Source organism: Nymphaea colorata, chromosome 3 (genome assembly GCF_008831285.2).
Source record: "Nymphaea colorata isolate Beijing-Zhang1983 chromosome 3, ASM883128v2, whole genome shotgun sequence".
NCBI classification, from domain to species: domain Eukaryota; kingdom Viridiplantae; phylum Streptophyta; class Magnoliopsida; order Nymphaeales; family Nymphaeaceae; genus Nymphaea; species Nymphaea colorata.
Genome location: NC_045140.1, coordinates 5,810,915 through 5,838,318, shown reverse-complemented (window position 1 = coordinate 5,838,318; position 27,404 = coordinate 5,810,915). Strand labels below are relative to the sequence as shown.

The 27,404-nt window shown below is 37.4% G+C and overlaps 1 protein-coding gene across 4 annotated transcripts; it reads left to right on the top strand.

Moving 5' to 3' along the window:
- The first annotated feature begins 4,126 nt into the window (after positions 1-4,126).
- LOC116251195 (uncharacterized) lies at positions 4,127-15,868 on the top strand. 4 transcript variants are annotated; one of them, XR_007572908.1, is made up of 11 exons: positions 4,127-4,806; positions 5,742-6,262; positions 7,356-7,406; positions 7,498-7,605; positions 9,046-9,141; positions 9,220-9,318; positions 9,457-9,516; positions 9,605-9,669; positions 13,632-13,812; positions 15,270-15,338; positions 15,472-15,868. XR_007572908.1 is itself a non-coding variant. In XM_031625310.2 (9 exons), coding segments are annotated over exons 1-9 (1,503 nt in total). In that variant the 5' UTR covers positions 4,127-4,304; the 3' UTR covers positions 15,473-15,868. The 4 variants fall into 4 exon arrangements, 1 of the variants encoding a protein (XP_031481170.1); XR_004171617.2 differs by lacking the exon at positions 13,632-13,812; XR_004171619.2 differs by lacking the exon at positions 15,270-15,338.
- The last annotated feature ends 11,536 nt before the right edge of the window (positions 15,869-27,404 follow it).

The following is a 27,404-nucleotide window of genomic DNA, read 5'->3' as shown; positions in this document are numbered from 1 at the left end:
TTCCCCATGACCATGCAAGAAAGCTGAAATGATTTTCTATCCGGAATCAAGAGATACTCTTGAGTACACCGGAAGAAATGGACGGTGAAAATGAGTGTTTGGGGTTGGGATTTCTTCTTGTGATTTTTGAGGTTGGGACTTGTCCAATCCAGGAAAAACCTTTACAAAAATGTACATGTCAATATGCATTTGCATGTCATTTTATGCTAGTTTCCTTCCTAATCACCCAATTAGGAACCCTAACGAGTGATTCGTTATATTGCTTATTTTTCTTCTATACCCAACGGTGGAAGAAATATATCCCTTGTAACAAACCAAATAACAATATTCTACGTTTATATAAATCATATTTTCCAAAACATTTTCAAAAGAAACCTTCTAATGCGGCTTTAGAGACTTAGCTTAGACTCTTGCATAAGTCCAAGCTCCATTCCAGCCCATATCAAACTTGAAGTCGGTTGTTTTCATTTCTTGATTTTTATTCTCATGAAGGCATGTACATATATACGTGTTATATATGTATATGTGTACATGAATACTTTTCTTTATCTTTCTCTTTTTATGATTGAATATATGTTCTTTTTTTTTTAGCTCTCGCATATATATATATATATATATATATATATATATATATATATATATATATATATATATATATATATATATATATACATGTTCCATTTTAAAATTTCTCTCTCTCTATTTGTAAAAAGATCTTCTCTTCTCTACTTGAACTAAATATCATTTTCATAAGCTTTCATATATGTAGACGAATACATATCTCTCTCTTTTAAAATATTTGATTTTATGATTTTCAATATCTCTTTATCTCTTCCTTTCTCTATATCTCTCTTGAAATGTAGTCTTTCTTCTTTTCCATTCTTTCAATATCTTACTCTTACCATTTAAGATTTTAATTTTTCATTTTTCTTTCATCTTTTCCATTCTTTCAATATCTTACTCTTATCATTTAAGATTTTAATTTTTCATTTGCCGATTTCATCAAGACCACAAACTAAGTAATAACTTTGGAATTATACTTGAGGGTCTACAACCCCAATCCATTTTCAAAAACTTTTCTTTCTTATATATATATAACAATTATGAAAACAAGAATCTTAGATGTATGTTATGATATGAATGCATCTAGATGAATGTCATGGTAGGAATGACTTTAGATGAATCTCGTGGTAGGAATGTTTTACATTCTTCCAATCATATAAGATGAATGCATCCATGCCTTCACTTTCACTCAATATCACTTATGATCACAAGCACCACTCCAAAGAACTTAAGCAAGATGAGATGAAGCTCTAACTAGGCAGTAACCGAATTAGAGCAAAATCTCAAACCTATTTAAAGTCTTAAGAAAACACTAAAATGACTTCAAAATGATTTCTCAAGCTTTCCAAATGATATTTTTCAATTTTAGTTTTCTCCAAAATATTTCATATTCTCAAGCAACTCTTCAAGAGTCCTTTCAAAAGTTTGAAACATCAAACTTTCAATATTTTTCTATACCACATATAAAATCAAAAAGATATTTAAGTTAAAACGAAATGCAACAATCATAAACATAGTCCTTGGGTTGATTACCCCTGGTAAAAGCGTCGGGAACGGTTGATCCTCATACTGACGGGCAGGTCCCTTTTTTTCATATTTCAAAACAAAACCTCATTTTTCTGGAGCACTCCAAAACCAACCAAAAATTTTGGGATGTGAACACACTAGAAAGCTCCTCATTAAGCTCATCATACTAGAACCCTTGAATTCAGAAATCCAGATGGAAGTACACCCCTAAAACCGAAAACATTCTACCAGAACTGAGGTGCTTAACCACAATAGAGATACAATGAACTTGCACTTTAGAGGCCTAAACTTGTATCTTGTCGACATCCCACAATAGCCAAATCCTGGCCCATTGGCCATTGAGATGAATGTTAGAAATAGAGTGATATCTAGGAAACTTCAAACCGAGCTTTTCCAAAGCAGCCTTGTTCAATTTTGTATCAGTGAGGACTGCAATCTCAGGGTTGGCATGTTGAAAAATAAGCTGTAGATCGTGCTGGCTAGTGACGCCGGCCAGCCCACAAGCGTTCCAAGAAAGGAACCTCATTGCGTCCCAACAAGAACACTGCAGTCACTACTACACTCAACCAGCTCTTCACTGCTAGGGTGTTATCCTTTTCATCCATTTGGATTTTCTTCTCTTCTTTAAATAAAGGTTAGCTCATTTTCTGATCACATGGATATTCAGCAGCTGCTTAGGCCCTGGCTTCAGCTGCACCGAAGCTAGGGTGGTTCATGGTCTGAGGAAAGAGCAGGCCGGTGTATGAGCAAGAGACATATAGATCAGAGAGGAGCTTCTCTAGCTGAGGATGGCTGTTGGGCCTCTTCTTAAATGAGCTAGTAGCTTTGCTTACTAGCATTTTTTTTCCATTGAGCTTTTTCGGTGAGAGGCCATTACACCAATTGCGTGATCATGAGACTCATCTGTAGCCATAGAATCAGCACCTTGCTAAGCTTGAAGGATGCTTACACTAGCCACCACCTTAGTTACGGCAGGAGCATCCGCTCGATTACGTAACCTGTCATGATCCACCACTTCCGTGCAAGCCTCCTTGGCCTGAGCAGGTTTCCTTCTCGCATGCTCAGGGATAAGCTCAGAACCAGTCCTTCCCTCCTTAGCAGTAACACCATCCTCCTTCTCGGTCAAACTATGTAGGGCTGAAATCTGTTTGTCTGATCAGCTAAACCAGCAGTTTTGTTCAGGGAAAAGGACCGGCGTTTGGGGCTTTTAATTGTCATCCATGCCTTACCATCATATACTCCAGCAGAATCTATAGTGGGAGATTGCTTCAATTCCTCACATGCAAATGTGAAATGGGTTGTCGCCCCACCTTTTAAGGCAATATCTCACGTTTAACTCATACTCAACACTTTGCACCAGGGCAACCCCTTCTTCAAACGAGACTTTGACTTCATTCAATGGATGAAAGGCCAGCATAACCTCAAGGAGCACATGCGCAAAAGAGAGGCTAGCGACCTCCCTTGTGAAAGCATCGGCTTCCACAAATGTCAACCCCATCATTCCAGCTAACGTCTGGAATATACCGTTTTTCCATAACTCTGCCAGAAGATCAGGAAGCCGCACCCAAATGCAGACCCTACTTGACGTTTCAAGTTTCAAAGGGATACCAGGTCACCACAGATTAGCAACCAGGACCCGCCCCTCCACTTTCCAACGGCTAGGAGCAACAATCATTTGCAGATCAGCCTCATTTGAGGCCTTTACCAGGAACAAGCCCTTACCTGCTGACTAGAACTTGATCGGGCATAGCGCAGCCCAAAGAGAATGAAGCCCAAAGAGAATGAAGGAAAGAAAATACAAGTTCAAATTCTAACCTGTTGTGAGTGCGACCACCCGAAAGCGTTGCAATAGCTGTAAATTAGAAAGGGGCTTTAAGTTTCTCATGAGCTGATTTGGGGACGAACAACACCTTATTGAAGTTCACCTCTCCAATTTCTACCTCTTTCAGATCATCTTCATCATCAAGCTTTTCCCCTTCAACAATTGGCGCCTAGGAGGGACCCTTAACTGCAGACGCGTCTTTGTTAAGCTTGCCTAACACCGGTTGAACTCCACCGTTTCCTCCTTCCTCCACACTGCAGTCCATCTCCTCGCCAGCAAGTGGAGCGAGAATGACTTTTTCCATTTCCAATCACCATATCATATTCATCTGGAGCGAATTAAATAATCAGCCGGGCCGATTTGATATTACAAGGTTTTTGTCTGACGGGCGATTGTAGGTTAATGGTTAAATCATTCCACTGGATTGGGTCGAATAGATTGATTCCAATCGAATCGATGGCAAACTAATTTGGTTTTGGCCGATTCAAGACGGGGACTTGTCAAATTTTAACTGTTTTTAATATATTTTAACTTTACTAAACAATGCTTGAATATTCAGAAAAATATATGAACATGCATTTTTTTTGTAATTATTTAAATAGGAAAAAAGAAGTGTTCTGCATTTCCAGCTTTTAAATAGTGTACTGGTTCCGCGTATTTAAATAAGTTAAATTCAGTCTGAATTTAACGCCGTTATTTTCTAGCCCATCAATCGAAATTTTTTGGGTGGGGGTTTTCAGGGGTTTAACGTTCACCCTCCTGCCTCTCTGGCGGCCGGAGGACGGAGGGAGTGCATCATTGCCGTCAATGAGCCTTTGCAGAAGGCGATCCTTCCTGTTTTCCAGTCTACCTTCCTCTTTCAATCCCTAAAAGCTTTCGTTCTCGTTGAAAAATGACGTTCTTCAATATCAGAAGAACTTGCCATCGGTTTTTCACGCGACCAACCAAAATTTTCCGCAACCCTTCAAGGGCCTTCTTCAGTCCCGGCATTGCTTGGCCCCAATTTCCAGCGCCCAACTCGATTATTCCGAGATTTCAAAGTTTCGACAGTCGAATTGGCCGTTTTTTCTGCACAGACAGAGTGGTCTATGATCTCCTCGCGGAGGTAGAGAGAGAGAAGCAGCGGGAAAGAGAAGAGCGGCGACGCAGGGGGGAGCAGGTCGATTACGCCGAAGAGGAGGAGGACTACATGGGCGTGGGGCCGCTCATAGAGAAGCTCAAGAAGAAGAGCGCAAAGGAAGCCAGGGAGGTCGATGGGTTCGAGGAGTGGACGGAATCGGATAGCAGCGACGATGATGATAGGTACTCGCCGGAGGAATCAAACAAACGCGCTGACCTGTTCGAGAAGAAGTTCAAGAAGCACCAGGAGATGATCAAGAATCTTGTTGAAGCAGGTTGGATTTTATCGAAGTATTAGTTTTGAGTTCCCATTCATTTAGAATCAATGTAGGTGCCCCTGGTTGTGTTACTAATGAAATGCAGTACTATAGGGGGTAGATGATACCGAGCAAACATCGATGTCTTTTATCTGGGCAAATTTATTCTTTAGGGTTCTGTTTACAATTTTGGAGAACTGTAGGGAAAATGGGGTCCTAGTAAAAGCCCTCAGCTTATGCCATGTGGGGGCGCCCATGAAATGGAACCCTCATGATGTTTTATATTCTACAATGCATCTTCAATAATACATGTTAAATATTACTGGAGAACACGATGAAGAGTTTCATGATTCCACCTTCATAATAATGATGTTATTAAAAAATTTACCGCAGAATCTAATTCCGCACTCATTTAGAAACATCTTACTGTTACCAACATCTTATTTTTCATTACTATTTTATGCGTGTGCATTTTGCTTCTTGAGGTATAGCTAATACGGTTTAAAGAAAAATATATTTCACAAATGCCGGATCGTCCTTTGCACGGTTCTTTTGACCTTTTCGGCTTTCATCATGTTATACCTCCTAGTTCTTTTCCGTCATAAGTTCTAAGTTTATTCTCAGAAGCCATGGCTTTGAACGGAGACCCCTACTAAAATTGAAAATGTTTCTTGTAGAAATTCATTCAAACTGTTGCAAGTATCCTTTTTCAAGTATAAATTTTTCAAAGTAATATCCAATGTTTTTAATTGTTCACGGTTTTTGTTTAACAGGCTAAAAACTATTCCTGTAACATCGAGGAAGAAAAGGAAATTCTTCCAATTTTGGTAAAAGATTTTGTTATAAATGGGTCAGTAGCAGTAAATTCTTCAAAAGTTTAAATTGTCTTTCCCTGCAATCCTAGAAGCCACCACCATCCTTGAAGGAAAAATAATACATTTTTGTTTGGGCAGAAACTTTTGATGATGCCTTCAAATGGATGAACAAAATTGACAAATTTGAGGAGAAACATCTTTCACTACCACTGGAGTACAGGGTTATTGGTGAGCTCATTAATCGACTCAAAGAAGCAACTGGAAAGGATAGGTTCATTCTCCTTCAAAAGTTGAATCGTGCTGTAAGATTAGTGGAATGGAAGGAGGCCTATGACCCAAACAATCCGGCAAACTATGGAGTCATCCAACACGAGCAGGTTGGACCTTCTGTCGACCTTCTAGAACATGCGGGATTTGAAAAGGAGAAGCAAATCATTCAAGGAGCTGAAAATGATGACGACGACGAAGATTTCCTTGAAGATAAGGATGATGTGCTTTTAGAAAAGCTTAATGCTATTGACAGGCAGATTGAACAGAAGCTTTTGGAGCTTGATCATACTTTTGGGAAGAAGGGTAAGGTTCTGGAGGAGGAGATCAGAGATCTGGCAGAGGAGAGAAACTCTTTGACTGAGAAAAAGAGAAGACCTTTGTACCGAAAGGTAGGTCTGGATGTTATATATATATGTATATATACATATATATGTATATATATATATATATATATATGTATATATACATATATATGTATATATACATATATATATATGTATATATACATATATATGTATATATATATATATATTTTATTTTCTTCAGGACATGCTCAAATTTGTAATGCATGCTTTCTTTTATCATTAGGGCAATCATGTTATCTGATCTGAGGGAAGAACAAAAATTTCATGTTGCTACATTGAATAGTAACCAAATTTTGCAGAAAATGTATTTCACATGTCTTGGACTTCTCATTCAGGGCATGCTCAAATTTGTAATGAATGCTTTCTTTTACCATTAGGGCAATCATGTTATCTGATGAAGGAAGAACAAAAATTTCATGTTGCTACATTGAATAGTAGCCAAATTTTGCAGAAAATGTATTTCACATGTCTTGGACTTCTCATTCAGGACATGCTCAAATTTGTAATGCATGCTTTCTTTTACCATTAGGGCAATCATGTTATCTGATGAGGGAAGAACACAAATTTAATGTTGCTACATTGAATAGTAGCTAAATTTTGCAGAAAATGTATTTCACATGTCTTGGACTTCTCAATTGACTTTCATAAATGATGTCAAACAAGGTCATCCCTTTATTTCTTTAGATTAACCCTCAGTCTGGGGGAATGCCTATTCATGTTCACTATGTTGATTGATTTTCTTTTAAATATTTTACATGTTCACTTGTCAGTGTCATCATTGTCATCACCACTGGTTGTTTTTGTTTAGGTAGAAGCCTGAGTACCCAATTGTAGTAATGGTTAGTGTAGCAAAGGACTTCTGTGGCCTTTATTCATTAAGTTATAGGTAACAATTTTCAGATAGATAAAGCTTATTTACATTCTAACTATATCTATGTCTTACTGCTTAAAGAATTTTTCTGGGATCGAAATGCTATTCAATCTACTGTGAGCTGCCCATGAATCCATCAAACATATATCAGATGGCATTGCATATACCTTTCATTATCTAGACTGCATTGTGAATGTCATATGATGCAAGTATTATCATGCTTAGCATTTTCGTCATTGCTTTCAGGGATTTGATGTCAAGCTGATAGATGTTAACCGGACGTGCAAAGTGACAAAGGTTTGTCATTGCTCTCCATATTGATTTGGACTTCATTTGGCTATTATCTTCACTTATAGGATTCTAAGTTTCTTATTTTCACCTTTTTAAGGGAGGGCAAGTAATAAAGTATACTGCTTTATTAGCTTGTGGTAACTATCATGGGGTTATTGGCTTTGCTAAAGCAAAAGGTCCTGCAGTTCCAATTGCTCTTCAGAAGGTATTGATTAGAGCTCTCTTTTACTATTAGCTTCACTGCTAATTTCCTTCTGGTTTTCACTTATCTGGATGTTTTCGCCCCAATATGCTGGGGCCAAAGTACTGTTAGTATGGCTGAACACAGTCAGAAAATTTGAAGTGTATTTCCTTCGGTATCCAAATAGAAAAATGTACCCATTTCTTTGAACGATATATGTTTTTTTAATGGTGCATTTAAATAACATTGAGAGCTTTCTGCTTAATGGCAAATTAATGTGATTTAACTTAGAAGGAAAAGGTGAAGTTTCATTTGGTGGCGATGGCCTCTTGTTGTTTCGGGTTTCACATGGTTGATCAGGAGCCAAAGTATTTCTAGAGATAGTTGCTAATTTGCTCTCTTTTTCAATTTTTTTCTCTGCATGAGCTAAGTTTCACCAATCAGGTATCTTATTGGGCTTGAATTTAATTGATGAATGGAGCGATTTGAAGAGAATGTCGCCTGATCGATATGCATATAGCCAAAGTCCAAATATGAGTATGAACGCACACAAATTACAGGCAAATTGATTTCATAAATTCATACTATCATAGAAATAAATTTGCACCGAGTTTTTAGTCAAACTTCAATTAATAGGAAGAAAACTAAATACTTTGAGAATTTATAGAGTATAGACAGAGAGAGATGGAGAGAGAGAGAGAGAGGGAGGTAGATTAAGAGAGGGTGGGAGGGTGGGAGATCAAGTAAGATAGAGGGCAGCAAATAGAGAAGGAGAGACGGAGGTAGATCAAGAGAGAGAGGGCAATAGAGAGAGATAGAATGAAAGAGAGAGATCAACAGGTTTAAATATGATATGGATCAAACTGGAAAAACCAACTAATATTGCTCTTTATATGACCATATTAATTAATTTTAGATAAATTCTACTGGAACTATGTTTAAGATTGATTATAAGGTGGAAGAAATGTCAAAGGACATTAATTCTTCAAGAATCCCTCTTTCATCTATATATGGAAACTGTTTTCTCAAAAATTTTTGTGCATGACTGTGCATTTATGTTACTTGTGATTTTTAGTATCTCATCCATTTGCATGTTCTCTCTAGCGTATCACTGCAGGGAAGTATCTCTGGTTCATGTTTTGGGTATCAGTTATCTCTCTAAAATTGGGAAAAACTTATGATTGTATTTTTTTCCTGCTATTATGTTCATTTTAGATTTTGAATATTGATACCATGTTGCTTTATTTGTCTATATGTGCAGACAGTGTCTGCCATAGTTGCTAGATTGTACACATAAAGTCTAACATCTGGTTTTTGTGGCATATACATAATAATGCCTTAACCAATTTATAGGTTCTGTTTCCTTCTAATAGCTTCTTGTTCACCAGCCTTGTGCTTGGGCATTCTTGGTTATCAAGATTCAAAACCTTGGTGAACTAGTGATTTCTTATTTTCTTCTTCCAGGCGTATGAAAAATGCTTCCAGAATCTCCATTACGTAGAAAGGTATGAGGATCATACAATTCCACATGCCATCCAGACAAACTATAAGAAGACCAAGGTTTGTATTGTTACTGTCTCAATCCATATAGTCATTTGACAAAGAATCTTATTTACTGGTTGTTAACCTCTCTTGCAGATCTACTTGTGGCCTGCTCCAACAACTACTGGAATGAAGGCAGGCAGGACAGTAGAAACTATCCTACATCTGGCTGGTTATAAGAATGTCAAATCAAAGGTAAGTAATGTTAGGCCGGGTTACTAATTGCATATGGATGCATGTAGAAGCTTTTTCTGGGGAATGGTCTTGAGTTCAAACAATGCATAATTCTATCAATTTTTGGTTTGATTTGCCAAGTATTTTTCTTGTTAACAGGTTATTGGTTCCAGAAATCCACATAACACTGTCAAAGCGGTCTTCAAAGCTCTTAATGCTGTAAGTCCAAGTTCTCATTTCATCATGGTACTACCATTTCTTTCAATGATCTTAATTTGAATGTGATGCCACCTTTGCCCTGGTGCAGATTGAAACTCCAAAGGATGTCCAGGAGAAGTTTGGTCGAACAGTTGTTGAGAAATATTTGCTTTAGTATGTGCCTCTGAACTCTTTAAATGTCTTATTGCTATATAATCTTGTTTTAGAAATTTCACCCTCATGATCCTCCATATATAAGATGGTCACTTGAAATTTCAAAATTAAAATTCTAGATGGTTTAAGATGGATGTCACCTTTAACCTGTTTTCAAACTAGCAACTAGTTGATCCAAGTAGTCATTGGTAGGCTCAGGTTGCTTCTCTACTGAGTAATCGGTGGCCTCCAAGTCTCCAGGACCCAAGTTATAATTATGTGCACAGGTATGCGTGTGTGTAGCTTTGTTGTCATGAATTCAAATTTTTGTAATATAATGTTTATGAAACTGTAACTGTATGATTTACTTAATTCACAATGATATTTTATATTTTATTACTTTTTGGCATTTCAAAATTCAAATGTGTTTTCATATGTCATTGTTGATTTTATTTTGATCAATCAATTTGGACAGACTCAGACGGACTACTTCAGTTAGTCTTTTTAAAGCATAGACTAACCCATGCCCGTCTTTCAGTTTTCCCAACTTAGCTTGTAAGTAGCTTGTGCATGTATCCATCTTTGTGGCAAATAAATCTTGGGTTGTGTCAACTATCAAACATCAATTTGTTCAGTATGACGCAGTTATGTACACTTGTTTGTGTCAACAATGATATGATCTTTTTGTTTAACATAAAATTTTGGAGGTTTTAGCTAATCCGTGTAGATTAAAAGTTAGTTAGAAGACATGAAAATTGGGCATTTGCATTGAAGGAAGCATGAGTTTGCTTGACTAAGACTTAGACCACTTTCACGTGTGATCCTGATGCCCTTGCTCTTTTTGTCTGTGCCTGTCCACTAAGATAAAACTGGCAGAGCTCAAGCAAATGGGCTTTTGCATGACAGCTGTCTAAAAAAGCAGTTTCTGTTTTGGACAGCCAACTAACCCTGATTATTTGCAATGTTCAGCTCGGCTGACATTTTAGAAATGATAAGTTTAGCTCTGATATTCTCTTCTGCACACAAAGTTGAAAAGTTTAAGAAGGAAAAAAGGTTCTCTTTACCTGGTCTTTATGTGAGCAAAGGTTTAGTTTAATGCCAGGCTCGTGTTGGCTGGGGAGGTAACAGTACATGCTAGTTGCTAGGTCTCACTCTTGAACAGCTCTTGTTATAAAGGTTCAGCTGTTAAGAACCATCCATTGGAGATGGGGAGTAGAAATACTCTATGGGTATAAGTGTCTCTCTTCTTCCTGGTGTGAAAATTTTCAACCCCAAAGGTGCTTAGCAGCAGTGGCAGAGTGAGACCATCCTTATTTTGGTCCAGTTGATGTTAGCAATCATAGAAGCTAATAATCAAGGTGATTAGGATGGTTAACTACATTTGGAATTTAACCATGTCAGAAATACATGTCTGGCCCAAGAATGTTTTTACAGACAATTTTGGATTAGGATTACCTATATGCTTGTTTTGGTCTTAGGTCAGTTGTAGGAGCCTATAAATAAGCTCTTTAATTGTGCAGATGAGCAGTCTGAATTTTTTTTTAGGTCATTGCGGCCATTTGAATAAAACTCTCTCTCTCTCTCTACCCACCACTTTTCCTTACCCAATTTTCATTCTCTTTCGCTCCATCATTTACTCACTTCCCTAATTTCTCTTTCCCTCTCCTCCGGTCTTCCCTTTTGTTTTTTCATTCTCTCTTGACAAAATTACATACATTAGTGTCCATGGCAGCACCGACTGATTTCTTTGGGGGAACACCATCAAGAACCATTGTCATTTACTTCTTCGGTCGGACATCACCCAAATCCTAGGGCAGACCTCTACCATTTGTGGTGGCAGAGTCTCTTTGACTATGGTTGCAAAAACCAACCCTTTATGGTTCCGCCCCAGAAACTTGGACCTCAAGACTCCAACGAAGACGTCTCCATGGCTACTTTGATCGAAGCTATGAGGCAGCTTCAGGTTAACTTGATAGAGTTGAACCAGCATCTTGGGAGAAGCAAGGCACAGGTCCATGAGCTTGCAAAAAAAAGAAAAGCCCATCTACGGAAGATGAAGGATCAGCTTACATTGAAGGAGAGGCCAATAATGAAGGTGGTCAATGCTGCCAAGACCATGATCAGCAGGAGTCCGAGGAAAGAGTGAAGATGGACTTTCCAAAATTTGAAAGCAGCAACGTGCGACAGTGGCTTTTCAAGGCTTGACAATTCTTCACGTGTTAACATGTGCTAGAGGATCAAAAGGTACCTCTTGCTAGCTTGCATTTTGATGGGCATACTATGTGATGGTATGTGTAGTTAAGCTCATGCCATGATGAAATTGATGGACGATCTTAGAGGACTACATTGAAGCATGGTTTGGTGATTCTTGCTTTTTAAAGAATCTTAGTTTTATGGATCAATGGCTGTCTAAGGCTTTGATGGCCACCTTTATTGGTGGCCTAAAAGAAGGGCTTCGGCTGGAGCTCCAACTACATGAGCCTAAGGACCCAGACACTGCTTTAAATGGGACCAATATTGAAAAAAAGAAATAAGAGGCTCCTTGCAACGAAAAAGCCACTTAGTAGCAGCGAGAATGGAGCTAATGACCGGAAAGTGGAGTCTGAGGAGCCACCTAAGACAGATAGTATTTTCCATTCCATGACCAGCGCGAGAGGTTTGAAAGAAGGCATTGCATAGGATAATGACAATAGAAGTGGAGACCAAAAGTCCTACAACTAGTCTCAAGTGGGGAAAAAAGTATCTGGGGATAAAAGCAGCAAGCACTAACTTGAATGTGCCTCCTTTACCTCCAAATATTGGAGAGCCTAATGGAGAGCTGTGTTGGATTTGATATGAAAGTGGAGGTGGTATTCTAAGCCAAACTAGATCCCAAGAAAGATGAGCCTTTTTGGGTATGGGACCCGGGTGGTACAACTACAACATGCAATTGGTAGCACTATATACCATACACAAGAGGAGAGCTTATTGACCCGTCTTGAGCCCAAGACCTTCTACAAGCAACGGTGGATCTGAGACTGTCCTAATTTTGGGCTTGTTGATGTTAGCAATGGGAGAAGCTAAGGATCAAGGCAATCTGGGTGGTTAACTACATTTGGCTCAGAAATACATGTATGGCCAAGAATATTTGTACAGGTAGTTTTCGATTAGGATGAGCCGTGTGGTTATTTTGGGTTTGGGTTGGGTCGGTTGTAGCCTGTAGGACTCTATAAATAGGCTCTTTAATTGTGCAGATGGGCAGTCAAAATTTTCTTTTGTAGGTGATTGCCATTACTTGGATAAAATTCTCTCTCTCTCTCTCTCTCTCTCTCTCTCTGTCTTTCTCTCTATCCGCCATTTTTCCTTACCCGATTCCGCTTTCCATGATTCTATCTATCTTTCTCTCCCTCATTTACTCTTTTTCCCAAATTTTTTTGTCCCTCTCGGTTTTTTTTTTTTTCCATTCTCTCTTTGCCTAACAAAAACACATGCATTAGTCTCCATCCATGGCAGCACCGACTAACTTCTTGGAGTCAATACCATAAAAAACCATTATCATTTGCTTCTTTGGTTGGACATCACCCGAAAGTGTGGGCCTCTACCATGGAGGCACATGTAGGCTAGGAAGGGTAGGTGATTTTGTTATAGATATGAGTCCCCTTCCTCCCCCAACCCACCCCCTCCTCAACTACTAATTACATGCTATGTCACATGGGTATTGTTGTCCAAGCACCATACCAATATCTGTTTGGGTATGACACAAGTACGGGTACTAGTAAGGCCTTGGATGCAGGTTGAACACCAGTCATCTCATAGTGGGTGTGGTCACCTATGACTGTACCCATACATTTTTGGACTCGTCAAAATTGGCCATGTCCTTTTCAGCCCAAAAATTAGGGCTTTCTTTCTTTCTTTCTTGCTGCATATATACATGGTTAAACACAAAAGCCTCAACAGAGTTGACTGCTCTACGTGTGACTATGCGTCAGTCTGCTGTTATGAAGGTTGCTGCAGTTTTCCAGCAAACAATGATATCTCCGGCGAAATAACTGGTAGGCATCAACTTGAAGGTTGCTGGAAGCGTTTGGGAATTTGTGAGCATTGTTTTTCTTCCGTCAAACCCTCCTACTATCGGGCAACTCGTGTGGAGTCATCTGCCCTTCTTCTATGCCCTGCATGTGACATGTAATGTTTACTTCTTTGTATTTTGTTCTTCTATGTGTTATTCTTAATGCTTAATACTTAATATTATTGTTTACTTCTTTTTCTTGTTGTAGCTTCCACATTGACTATGAGTCTGTGATTTTTCTGCATTCTTCAGTTTTAATGATTGGTTATATCTTTTGAAGAATTTACTTTTTTTTCTTTTAAATTTATATGCTTTCCATGTTGTTACTATTGTATACTGTTAGTGCTTTTATTTTTTGTATATCTTGATTTACTTGTCTAGTTCTTTATGACTTACTATGTCACATGGGTACTACTTTTATGGAGCAGTACTACCTCTACCATACAGGCATAGCGGTACGGACCCGTATGCCCGTGGGTATGTCTCGGGCACAGTCAAAGCGATGCCTAGTACAGTCAACGTACCCAGGACCGTATCTGTCTTTTTGGACTCGATCAATGTTGACCAAGTCAATTTCTGTCCAAAAATTAGAGTTTTCTTTTTTTTTTATTTTGGATTTTTAGTATGTTTTGTTACTTTCATATTTTGTTCATTAGTTTCTTCTTTATAATCTATTCATTTTGAATCGTGAATGTGTTGATTTGTTTGTGTGAATTCTTATTTTTGTTATATATATATATATACACACACACACACACACATATAGAGCCATACCCCCATACCCAAGTTTTAAGTTTTTTGAAAAATGGTTTGTACCCTCACCTGTACCTATGTGACATAGATAACTTATAAGCAATATGATATTTATGACGAGAGTTTTATTTAGAAGGTATATTGATACATTGTGTTGTTTTTCTTTTAAATTTATATGGAATATTGTTAGTGTACTAATATGTTTTTCATACTTAATATGTTAGGTACTTAAGTTATTCTAAAATGACGATCAGTAAAGCTAATATATTTTGGATTTTTAGTATGTTTGGCTTTTTCATACTTTGTTGATTAGTTTTTTCTTCATAATCTATAGATGTTGAATCATGAATGTGTTGTTTTGTTTGTTTGAATTCTTACTTTTTGTTATATATACCCAAGTTTTTTTGAATGCTCCGTACCAGTACCTATGTGACATAGATTACATGTTTCCCACCCTCAATTAAATTTCTGGCTCTGCAATTGCTTATCAGTTGTACATGTTCTCAAACATTCAGGTAAATGCTATCAACCTTTAAACGGTTGTGGCTAAAGGTACATAATTTGTATCATGCCCAGGGACAGTATGTATATGTAAAATAGTAGTCAACTGGATCTTCCCGGTAACTTGCTATGGCAACTTACATTGCCGCTTGTGATGGCTTTTATGTAACTATCAACTATCAAGTGCAGCTTGTATGATTTATCGGACAGAACTTCAGAGTCATTTGCTGCATTGTGTATGGTAACCGTGTCATCAGGCTTGAAAATTTAAGCAAGTCTATTTTGTTGTTTATCTCATTAGTTACGCATCTTGGTTCAGGTGAAACATTCCTTGGTTGATTATATCAGGGCTTCTCAAAATGGAAGCTTTACAGAAATGTCAGATCTTGTGAGTTTAGTCATATCTGTTAGGGCGCATCGTGATAGGCACCTAAATTGTAACTTCTCTGTGGTTTCTTCTATAATGTTCTTGGGCATTTTGCATGAATTGTGCCCTAAATATGGTGTTTTAACGACTGCAGAGGACTTGATTCTTTCAGCCAATCAGCTGGAGGGGAAATGCACGACCTTGGCAATCTTACTGGTGACCGCTAAGGATCCCCTATTTTGGCAGGCAATGGAGGGGAGTGAATGGCGATGAATGTAGTGGCTGTTTTTTTTTTCTCTTCCCAGAAGCAAAACGTGTATACTTTCTTTCTTTTTTCCTCAAATCCAATTTTTGTGTATAAACATAATCAGTGGGTAAAGTATGCCACCCATGCTTCTTGGTAGGAAGCATATGGTATGCCCACTGAAGTTGGTCTGAAGTGGCCCATGTAGAGTCTGGAATAGAATGTTTTGTTTGCAGGGTTAGGATGTTAAACCAGATTAACCAATATATTATATCCCAACCTTTTTTGCTTAGAGAAGCTGCCTAAATTAGCTATTTGTCTGTGTGTGTGTGTGTGTGTGTGTGTGTGTGTGTGTGTATTTTGAGAGAGAGGCAGAGTCTTCGAGGATAAAAAACTAGATGATCTGTGTTTGCAAAACTCTCCAATGATGCAGAAAGCTTGTTTGTTCTACACTGACACAGTAGCATAAGAAGGTGAAATGAGTGGTGTTCTCTATAAATGCATGATCATCTGGAGCACCAAAGACTCTAACAAGAGTTATGTGGATTCAGTATGAAAGATTAGCCGCAGGACTATAACAGACTGCAAATGCGCGACAGTCGCAAGCCCTTTGTGGCTGGATTTTGACTAACACCTGATAATTTCACACTTTCCACACCTTAGAGCTGAAAATGTGAGATTCTTCCATGGTGATTTGATGAGAGGTGGAAATCTCTCCCCTTCACCCCGTCTCCTCCCTCCTCTCCACACTCCTCCCCCTTTTTCCCCAATCCGTTGCCGAGGTACCAATGGAACCAACTATATTATGCCCGTGATTTCAACTTTGCCCTACTAAATATGGTCAACTCTTATAAGTGTGGTACTTTGAGTGCTAACTGCAATTATAGCCCTGATCCCTTGGGGCGCCAGCTGCTCGCATTTAAGTTATGGATATGCGACTGACCAGGCCCTTGTAACTATATCTAATTGAGCATTAATTTCATATTGTATTTAGATTCCATGTGTACTGAGATCCTGCCAATTTATACCCATCTGGATTCGGCTGTAACCCAAAAACTGCACGAACCTGCAACTATTATTTGAGTTTTGGATATATACTCCAACCATCAAAATTGGCTATTCAAGATTTATTGCAACCCGGAAAAAGAAAAATCATAACCGGTGAACTCATACTTCTGAGCTTTTGTGTTCAACATTTATTTGGCAAATCACAAGTATTGAGTATTTCATTCAGAATTTTTTGCTATAAATCCAAACCAAAACTATTTGGCTTCTTCAACAGCAAGTTCAAATTAGAGTACCAACTGATCGAGTGGAAATGAGCCAATTAATTGGGTTTTGTAGGAAGAACATGACTTATGTTGATGGCTAATAACATATAGACATTTGACATTCCCATGCATCCATAAAGCTGAAAATCCCTGGATTAATCCTGCATGATTGCACCTTGGATTTTCAGACATGGCCGACTGGGCAACCCATTTCCCAGCCATATTAGCCACAAGACCCTCATCTTGGAGGCACTATCTGGCCTAATCTCCTCTAGATTTCTTTTTTGAAAGATTACAGAACCATCAATAGTGTACATAATATCATCAATAGTGTACATAATATCTGCAAAAGGAGTTGAATGGTGGAAGCAGTGAAGTTGTTCACAAAAAAGTAACGCAGTATTGATTGGGAGACATTGAAATGTGGTGAATTTAAATGCTTCGGTCTATGGACCTCATACACAGTGAAGACCTTGTCTGCCTTCTGTCTCACCACAGGAAATGAAAAAGTCTTAATCGCAGAAAAAGGTAAGGCTGGTGTCAGAGGGAACACGGTTATGGGCAATGACCTAAGAGTTAGTGCAGGAATCTCTGTTGCTGCTTGTGCATAAAGCACTGGTAAGAATTTTCCTTTTCCTTATGGGAAGCAGAGAAAAAAGCTGCTGCCTTTTGAGCTTTTCTTTTGGCTTTTAGATTTAAAGTGGTGGCCATTGAGCAGAGAGAAACAGTTTGGAACAATTGTTTTTGTCAATAGTAACTTATCTTTAAACTTATTATTGTAATGCAAGACTTAAAAGTCATCAACTGGCTGTGCCCTCTCTTGCCCCCCAGGAGTTTATAGCGGCAAGTAGACAAGCAGTCCCTCGTTTAATTATTATGGGTGTCATCCGCTTGCCTGAACCAATGCAGCCTTAGACCCTGAGGACAAGGGGAAGGTGAGAGGAGTCCTAGTTCTTAACAGAGAACAATTTTTCATGAATCTGTCTCAAAGATTGGTTCAAATTTATGAAACACTAAAACTAATATTCCATGAGTGTATCTGCTGCAAAACTACCCTAACAGATTGAGCCTTTCTTGGTGTTAGTACATTGCCATGAATTGCTACATGATGCAAGATAAAAAATTGAACACAAAGGTTCCATGAGCCACCAGCCAAGATATTGCTCACTTCCAACCCTTCATCTACCGCTTTGGATCACAATTTGAAGTGGTTAAACGATTGGATCATGGAAATCCTCCTGTGCTTTTGCATCTCTCTCTGATTTAGCTTTTAAGTAGGGCTTGCTCATAGAGTGGATTATGGAAACCCTCCTGTACTTTATATATATATGTGCAAAAGTACAGGAGGATTTCCATAATCCACTCTATGAGCAAGCCCTACTTAAAAGCTAAATCATGAAACTCCACTACAATGAAAACTATGTTCCAACTTTTCATAAAGAAGAAAAGAACAATTACCAACATTCCATCAACCGTACTTTATAAGGGCATCCATAGTGAGTGATCGTAACTGATACCACCAAAGATGTGAGATCGCAGTAAACCCAACACCACAATGTAACAAGACCTATCCAAATCAATGCTAAATAAGAAGACAAAGAAGATAGAACCAGCTCAAAGAACGTGAAATTCACTACAAGAAACTAATGGCGGAGCCAGGATATTTTGGCCGACGGGCACTCGAGTCACCAGCAGAAGTGCAGAAGTCTGATGTGGGTGCTCCATGAAATTTTCATGTTTTCGACAAAACTTTTGATGGACGGGTGTGGTCTGCGGCTAGAAACGGACAGACTAAGAGTGCCGCATATTTTCCTCCACAAAAAGCAAAAGGTCCGGGCCACAAACCGTGCACAATCTTAATCAGTTGATATCTCAATTCTGCTTTGCATGTGTCCATGCATGTGGGAAAGAGAGAGAGAGATTTGTGGCATTGGAATATTGTGGGTACATGGTGCATGTGGTCACTGTGGTACATGAAGGTATTTTACAGTAGTTCCTAACATGAACATGATGCCTATGTTTGGGCCTTGTAGTTGTGGATGGCAAGTCAGAAGAAAGAGATGAACCATTACTTTACTCATAGTGGAGCCTCTCTCTCTCTCTCTCTATAGAAATAGTTCTGATGAAAAGGAAAGGGTGCCCTTCCTTTTGGTTGGAGGTCTTCAATAAGGAAATAAGATTCTCTCTCTACACCCCCCACTGATCTCCTCACCACTAATGTCTCAAAGAGAAGTTGGAGAGGGTCAAGTCTTGGGGCAGATAGTTACTGCTAGAGAAGACAAAAGGAAAAAAATACACATGGTGTACTTGTTCTATGTATCAGTGGAAAATTAATGTATGTTAGTGGGAGTGAACTCCTTTTGGCCAAATGTTCTAGAAATCTCACCATCAGGGTCCTTGTAGATCTGACTCATCTGACAAGCATATCACCAGATGGTACCTCGTCAACATATTATAAAATATTTTTATGAATGAGTTGGTGCGCAGGAATGTTTGAAGCAATTAGGCTTCACAAAAGGACACGAAGAAAAAGATATTGAACTTCTATGGTTCCTCTCTCTCTCTCTCCCCCCTCTCTTAATATGTAAGAGAAAGTCTGTGTTAGAAACTAAAAGACTTTTTTTGTGTGTTTTAACTTTTGAGTAACATTTTGCCCATTTTATGTTAAGGCTTTTTAATTACAATCACACCGTGTTCGTTCGTTTTACAGATTCAATAAAAAATTATCTTGTGGATAAGCGAGAGTTTTCTTCTTTACCTGCACAGTATTTTCTGCACTTTTAAAATGGCGATGTTTCATGGTTGAATTGTTTAATAAGCTGATTAAACAACGGCCAACGAAATTTCAGTGGTTGGTAGAGACCGGAAATTGGTTTTCAAAATTTGGCGGCTCGCTTATGATTCCTTTTGATGCTCATATTTCCACGCTATCGATGTAAAACTTTATTAGATAAAAACCATGGATGTTGATGATAAGCTTTTCGGCTCAATGCCTAAATCATACTATACAATTAAAAATTTAAACAACTCTCCCTCTGTCTCTCTCTCTCTCAGATCTCTCTCTCTCTCTCTCTCTTTATATATATAGAATACATGTTATTAAAATCAGTTTATTTCGGCTACAATGTGTGGCAAACGAATTCGATTCATGCCCATTTTTTAAAATTGTTCTTTTGAAGATAATCTTTAGCAAACTTTTATATACTTTTCCGAAAAGTAATTTTTTTTTTAAATATTTTCGTCAGTTCGCAAATAGTTCGGTTGAACCACTGAAACAGAAAACTTAAGCACCAGATTGGCTAATAATCCATTTATATCCCCTCTAAACTAAGAGCGCAATATCGAGAAGATAAGGAACCTCGTCTTTCTTTTCTTTTTCTCTAACGTGCAGCAAGCAGCTGCTAAGCCTCACCAAATGAGTAACAACTCTTTTTAATGTGCCATTGATTAAAATCTACCAAACACAGGTTGACTAATTAATGTGCCGTTGGAGAATGAAAGAGAAGCAAAACAATCCTCTTAATTAAGACATATAATTGATCTTCACCTCTTCATCATATAATTCATCACTGGAATTGTGGGAGGAGACGCCGAAACCCCTCACTTTTTGCCTTTACTCTCTAGGTTAAGGGTTGCTTTTAGACCTACTTGGAGAGCGATACACGGGTCAACTAGAGTATTGTGCATCCATCGTTTGCAGTTCAGATGAGTAATTCCCTTAGAATCGAACTGACGACCGGCCTTTCACCAGTCTGCCCAATCCGACCACCTACGTTACGTCTCTCGGGGTTATGAATAGGGCAAAAATATAAAGTATTTTTAAAAAAAATCATAGCAAAATATATAAAAATCGATAAAACCATCAAAAGTTTAAAATCATGTTTAGAAATAACAAAACTCAATTACTGCATGCCAGGTACGTGTATCAGCTGATGAATAGAATCGATTATTTGCTGCGGGTGAACTTGAATCGGCCGATTTTGATCATTAGATGGCTGTGAATGCTTTTTGTTCAACCGTTCTTCATCATCTGGAGCATACAAGGCGTCAATTTTGTTGTAAAAAAATGAAGCAAATAATATCTATCATACATTTAATACTAGACAATATTTGAGAAAACGGATTAATTTAGAAATTTTGATATTAAAATTAAATAAATACAATGCGTACTATTTTTTCGCACCTTCTACAATATCCATTCAATTGTCTGATCCTTCCCTTCATCTTGGTGGGGGAAAGCATCTCTTCATTTCTAATTTCTACCACATACCCACCCTTTACACATCCTTGCGGTTGCATTTGATAGCTTTAGATCTTAAATTGAAACTGTATGAGGATCTCATATCCAAGGATCTTAAAACCGGAGTTTTCAAGCCCCGTTTGATGTGTCTTTCCACATCATCTCTCTTGACCTCGACCGCTATTGCGGTCAAGGAAGCATCCTTTTCTTTTATCTTCTTCTCTCTCTATCTTTCATTCTGCACCTGTTGCATGGCGAAACAGCCAGTGAATCTTTTCTCTCTCTTTCTTTCTCGCAGACACGCACATTCAATGCTGAAAAAAAAGAGAGGAAAATCGATACTCTCTTTTCCATTAGGGGCCGCTTGATGCATTGGAAACATGGAGTTGGAAAGAAGTTTCCGTAAACTTATTTTAGGAATTGAAGAAATGGAAACAAAATCCAGCTTTCCAAAAACCTATTTGTGTTGGTTGTGCTTGAGTTTGTGTTCCAGGAAAAAAATTTCTCATAATGAAAGAACAAAAAACTAAGTAGTTGGATTAAGCATTGCTTGAAAATCCAACGGTAACTTTTTTCATCATGGAAACATTTTTCTATCCTTTGAGATGGAAAGAAAATTTTGGGAAAAAACTTTCTCAAAACCAACCCAACGTTCACCTTTTTCATCCCAAGTATGATGGGAAAAAAAAAATTAGAAAATTTGAATTTCATTTACATAGTTACAGGAAATATCCTACCCATCAAACAAGCCCTTAAAGATAAAGGGTATCGATATCTAAGATTCGAAGTAATCAAACGCAATCTACAAGATAAACAAAGTTCAATTTTCAGTAAACTTGAAGAAGGAAGAAGAAATATATATATATATATATATATAGTATGGATAACGATGATTGAGGATAAAATGTCAAAAAGATGAGTTGTGTCATTAAAGTGGGAATCTTTACCGTTGCCACCTCATGTGCCTTGCATGTTTTTGCTTCCTAATTATAAAGATGGGAACCTTATCCCCTGCAAGAATTTTGGTTTTCTTCCTTATTTTATCCACCGTTTGACTGGGACGATTAAATCACCAAGAGAAGTCAAAAAATCTTGCATTTATTTCTCACCGCTAGATGAATAGCTAGCTTCTAAGCTACGCATGAAAACGACCCCAATTTTACTCATCTTTCATGTGACTAGAGTCTTCTTTTTCCATTTAAATATATATTTTCCGATCATAAGAAACCTTCAAGTTAAGGCACTATGAGAAAGCTCGACAGAAAAAGACATTAGTTTTAGAATTGGCTGATTCGAATGGAATAGTTAGCAAATTGATGATTTTTAGTGTGGTGTGTTGTTGGTTTGTAGATTTTTGTTGAGAATGTTTGAAATTTTTTCTCATTTTTAATGATTTTTAGTTATTTTAAATCATACTTTCAAAAAACACATGTTTTTTTTTTTCAAAAAAATGCATTCAAAACTCGAATAATGAGTCAGCTGAATAAAATGGTCTCATTCATTTAAAAAATAAACGAAATGATAAAAACAATGTTTAAAACATGCTTTTTCATTTTTTTTTCCTTTTATATGCTCTTTCACAGTTTTTTACATCAAACTGCTTGTTTTCTTTTTCTAATTGTTATTTGTTGCTTAGCTACTTGCTGTCTTGCTAGCTTTTCATTTACTTTTTTTTCTTATTTTTTTATATTTGTAAATATTTGCCATATTTTCCCATTTTCGTCATGGTCGCGGTATTATATGTAAGAAAAATCTCTCTGAAAATGATATTTATAACTGTGATTTAAAAAATGTCTGTTTTTTTAATTAATGTTTACCGATTCAACCACAGGCCGATATATTCACAATTCGGCTTCCGAATCGGCTCTGGCAACAGTGCTCAGTGAGCATTATTATCTCCTCCCCTTGTGCACCATTTAATGGGCAAGGAATTGGGTCGTGGGTCGTGCGCCTATCAAAATCTTTAGGATCCACTTTCCTTGTTTTGAGTACTCGGGTTGGGTGAAACGTGCATGATATGGGCCCCAGGAAAACGGATCCGGATCAGTTTGGGTAACGGCTAAGAATAGATGAAAAGAAAATTAACTAAAAAAAACATTTTCGATAATGAGAAAACGCGGTGTGGACGAAAGTCTTTGACGTGCGCTCAAGTTGAAGCACCAAAATTGGCCGTCTCTATAAATATTTGAAAATTATATATATATATAGTCTTTGACGTGAGTTCTAGTTTGTATAAAAAAAATTAAAAAAAATATATATATATATATATAAGGTTGGTCATCGGACTGGGCCGGCCCAGCCCAAGGCTAGACAAAGTCAAGCTCAGGCTGGCTTGAACCCTTTGCCAATGGCCCAAGTCAGGCCCGCTAGTTAATTGTCTAAGTCTGACTTTCAACTTTATACCCATCAATACCCAGTTCTATGTCTACTCACATTTGAAAACTCTTAACATTTCATATTTTAATATTTCAAAAACACTTAACGACGTGTCAAGAGTTGCTAGGAGTGCCATCGGTGATACATGAAGAGTTTTTAAAACGCACCAAGAGCTTTTAAGTGATTTGATTGCTAGTATCATGTGTGAAGAAATGAAGAGAGAGGGGGAAAGAAAGGGAGAGAGAACATTATAAAAAATGTGAAGAGATGAAATATATATATATATATATATATATATATATATATATATATATGTGTGTGTAAGCTAAAATTTTTCAAACATCTATTCATCCAAATCTCTCAGTTGCACAACGGAATGAATGTAATGACCCACATATGTGAAAGATTAGGACATGCGGATAACTAAATGAATCCAATACATCTTTTATTTATATATATATATATATATATATTAAGTTAATGGTGTCTCTAGCTATTCAAAGTCTTCATCCACTCATCTCATTTATTAGAGTTATCTAATCTATCATGATGGTTGAATAATATTAGTTCATCATTCTTTCTCCATATTTTTCTTTCAACTCTCCATCATAATGAATCAAACTGCCCTTAATAAATAAGCTAGGTGACTCTCAATTGCCATTATTATTCTTTACTAAGATTCACCCGTTTTCAACCCAAAAAAAAAAAAGGCTAAGAAAAAGAGTTCCATTCTTTGGCTGTGACAAAGCTTTTGGCGCATTGACAATCTATAAAAGCATATGCTTTTAGAAAAGGTAATATAAAATCCATGATTGGTAAAACTATGGTCTCATATAAAATGCGCGGATTCAAGTTTACTATTATTTTATAATTTTGTAACTACTGTTTAAACGTTTTTATTATTTAATAGCTATGAATTAGTCTTTATTGAAGCTTTTATATTTCCTTTTCACTTTTTGTTTTTTTTAACAAATGATTGTTCCATCTTCATTCTTTCACGCTTTCCCAAAAACGTTTTAGGGAAGAACATTCAATTCTTCCCATTAAAACTACCCCTAGGGATCCTATTGATGTTGTCAATACTCTGAATTTTTTTGAGATGCAATTCAGTTATTCATGTAAAATTTTCTTCCATTCTAAATTTGTCACTATAATAAAATTCACTACCAATAATCAACTAATCAAATTCAGTTATTCATGTTTATATTTTCTAGAATATAAACCCAAGTCCACCAAACACAAAGGAGTTTCGAAATTCGGATTTTGTTTCCATTTCTTTAATTCTTGAAATAAGCTTTTGAAAACTTATTTCTAACTCCATATTTCCAATGCATCAAACGGCCCTTTAAGAAAATAAAAAGAAAATCCTAAGGCAAGTGAGAACCAAAGCTCACTCCTTTCTGTAGCCTTTGGAGTGCGTGCAGCGCTGGTGCCCAATAAATGTCTACTTCTCTATTGGCCAGTGTCTCCTTTAATGCACCAATACCTTTTGAGGTAGGGGCAGAGATAGGTAGGGTTTTTATGTGGCGTACTCTAAAACCCTAAAACCTTAAATTTATAGTTGGATTTAGGTGGACCTAAGTTCAGTCATATAGAGCAGTCATACGGAACCCAGGTCATGACCTGCGAACTTAGGTAAACTTGATTGTTAACTATATATTTAACACATTATAAAGAAAAAAATGTAGCTCCACCCCTGTTTTGAGGCTGGTTATTGTTGCATATCTACTCTCATCAATATAATGACCAACTTAACCCTTAGCAAATCAATTCGATGGAGTATGAAAGGCCTATTTTTTTTAGTCCAACTTTGATCGAGTCAAAAGATACTGTCACACAGAGAAATACTACAATCTACGATCCTGTTAAAGTCAAATCTACACATCATCAATTAGCTGGACCGTGGGAACCACATCTCCACCATGACCATATATACCTCCCCAGCTGCAGCATTGACCACCAAATTAAACCATATATATATATATATATAGTGGAGCTTAGAACTTTCAAAAAAATTCTTCCCCAGCATTCAAAAAAGCGAGTCGACCCCCTTTTCCTTCATTACAGGATCCAGAGCTGCTTTAATAACTTAGCACGCATAAACTAGAGATATGTTACCAGCATCCCGACCAGCTATTTTATGCTGTTTGAAGCAGAATCTTGAACTTTTCAAATACACACCACAATAACACTAAAAAGCAATGAACCAAACTAGATGGGTTCATGTGGGCAACTGCCTACACAAGATTACATGGAATGAACTTATATATATATATATATATATATATATATATATATATATATATATATATATATAACTTTATCACGCTAAATTAATTAAAAGCTGATTTAGAACCAAATCTGAATCATTTAGATCTCTAAATATTAGAAATTGACTGGTGCCGACAGTTTGGAGTGCGGCTGAGTGAAGTTAGTGGTGGTTGGAACTGGGCCATGTGGTGCCTAGGAGCAAGTGCGCCATGTGGCTTTCACGTGAGGAGGAAGGAGAGTGGTGCTGTATCTGTGAAGAATCTAGGCTTATGTCAGCTAAAACAGACAACATATGCTAATAGTTCGTTATTGTAATTAGGCCCATAGCCAATCTTTAACTATTCGAATCCAAAACAAGGGAAGGTACTGATGAAGAAAATCTTTATAAGGAATGTAATTGATTACTTTATAAGTTCAATGGGGATTATAGCGAGCAGCGCTCCTTTTTCTTTTACATAAGTAATCTATAGGACTTCAACTTGACACATTTTCTATTCTCTTCTCAATAATATGTTAACATTAACAAACCTCATTTTCTATTCTATATGTTTAACATAGAGGCCTAGTTAGAACTAGCGGACGGACTCGTGATGCATTGGAGGGTCTTTTCAGGAACTGAGCTAGGATTTTTTTTTACGAGCAGGCCAAACAGTGTAACCTCTGAATTCAAGTGAAGATAATCTGAACCTGAATCCAAATAATACGTGTTGCAACTAAAAATTTTTAATTTCAATGTAATTTTTTTTTATTTCCCTACAGTAAGGCCATGGCCCAAGCGCCCCCCTCCTCCCTCCCCAAGTAGAACCCGTAAAAGACTATTCTCATATACCATAAAGAATGTGAGTTCTACATGTAAGTTGAAACATGCGGAAACTCAGTACTAAATAACCCTTTCGCTCACCTAAAAATATTAACATAAGAATGGAAGAAGACATGTAAAAGATTTTGGTATTATATTATATATATATATATATATAATTGTATATATTTATTTGATTAATTTTAAAATAAAAATTGGCACCTTTCTCCATTCGTCTTTTTGATGGGCGTTTTGTTGAGGGTCTACGTCACCAACGCTTGACAAAGACCCACCAGCACGGACAATTTAACCACCATGACCCTATCCGCTTTCTTGTCCATTCGTGGTGACGGTGCAGTTTCAGTCGGATGAGCCCCGAATTACCCGTAATGCCCCTCCCTCCTGTCGGTGGAAAGGAGCTCGGACTTCCTCTACCCGGATCTGGTTTTTCCGATCTGGATTAGTGTGGTCCACCTTTGGTTCTCGATTTTAATTTGATGGCTAGATTGGATTGAGATCTTGAGAGTTATAGCATAGTTAGTCGGCCTAAAGGTTGTACTGACGATGTGTCATCAGTTTGATTTTTGTGGATACTACTCTTTTATACTGCAAACAGTGGTTGTTTGATAATCAAGTTAAAAGGTGTGCCGTTTAATACAAATTCAAATACAGAGTCATAGACCCTCGCCTTTCACAAACCATCAAACCCGACTGAACACATACATTTTGGGGTTTTGGAGACATATCCCTAAACCAAGGTAAAATCATATGTGATTGTTAACGTTAATTGTTCGGGTTTGGTTTGGGTTGTAATCATTGGCAAAGCCACAATTTTTTGGCTACTGGGCATTATGGTAGAAATTTTCATTTTTTATGAGTCATAACA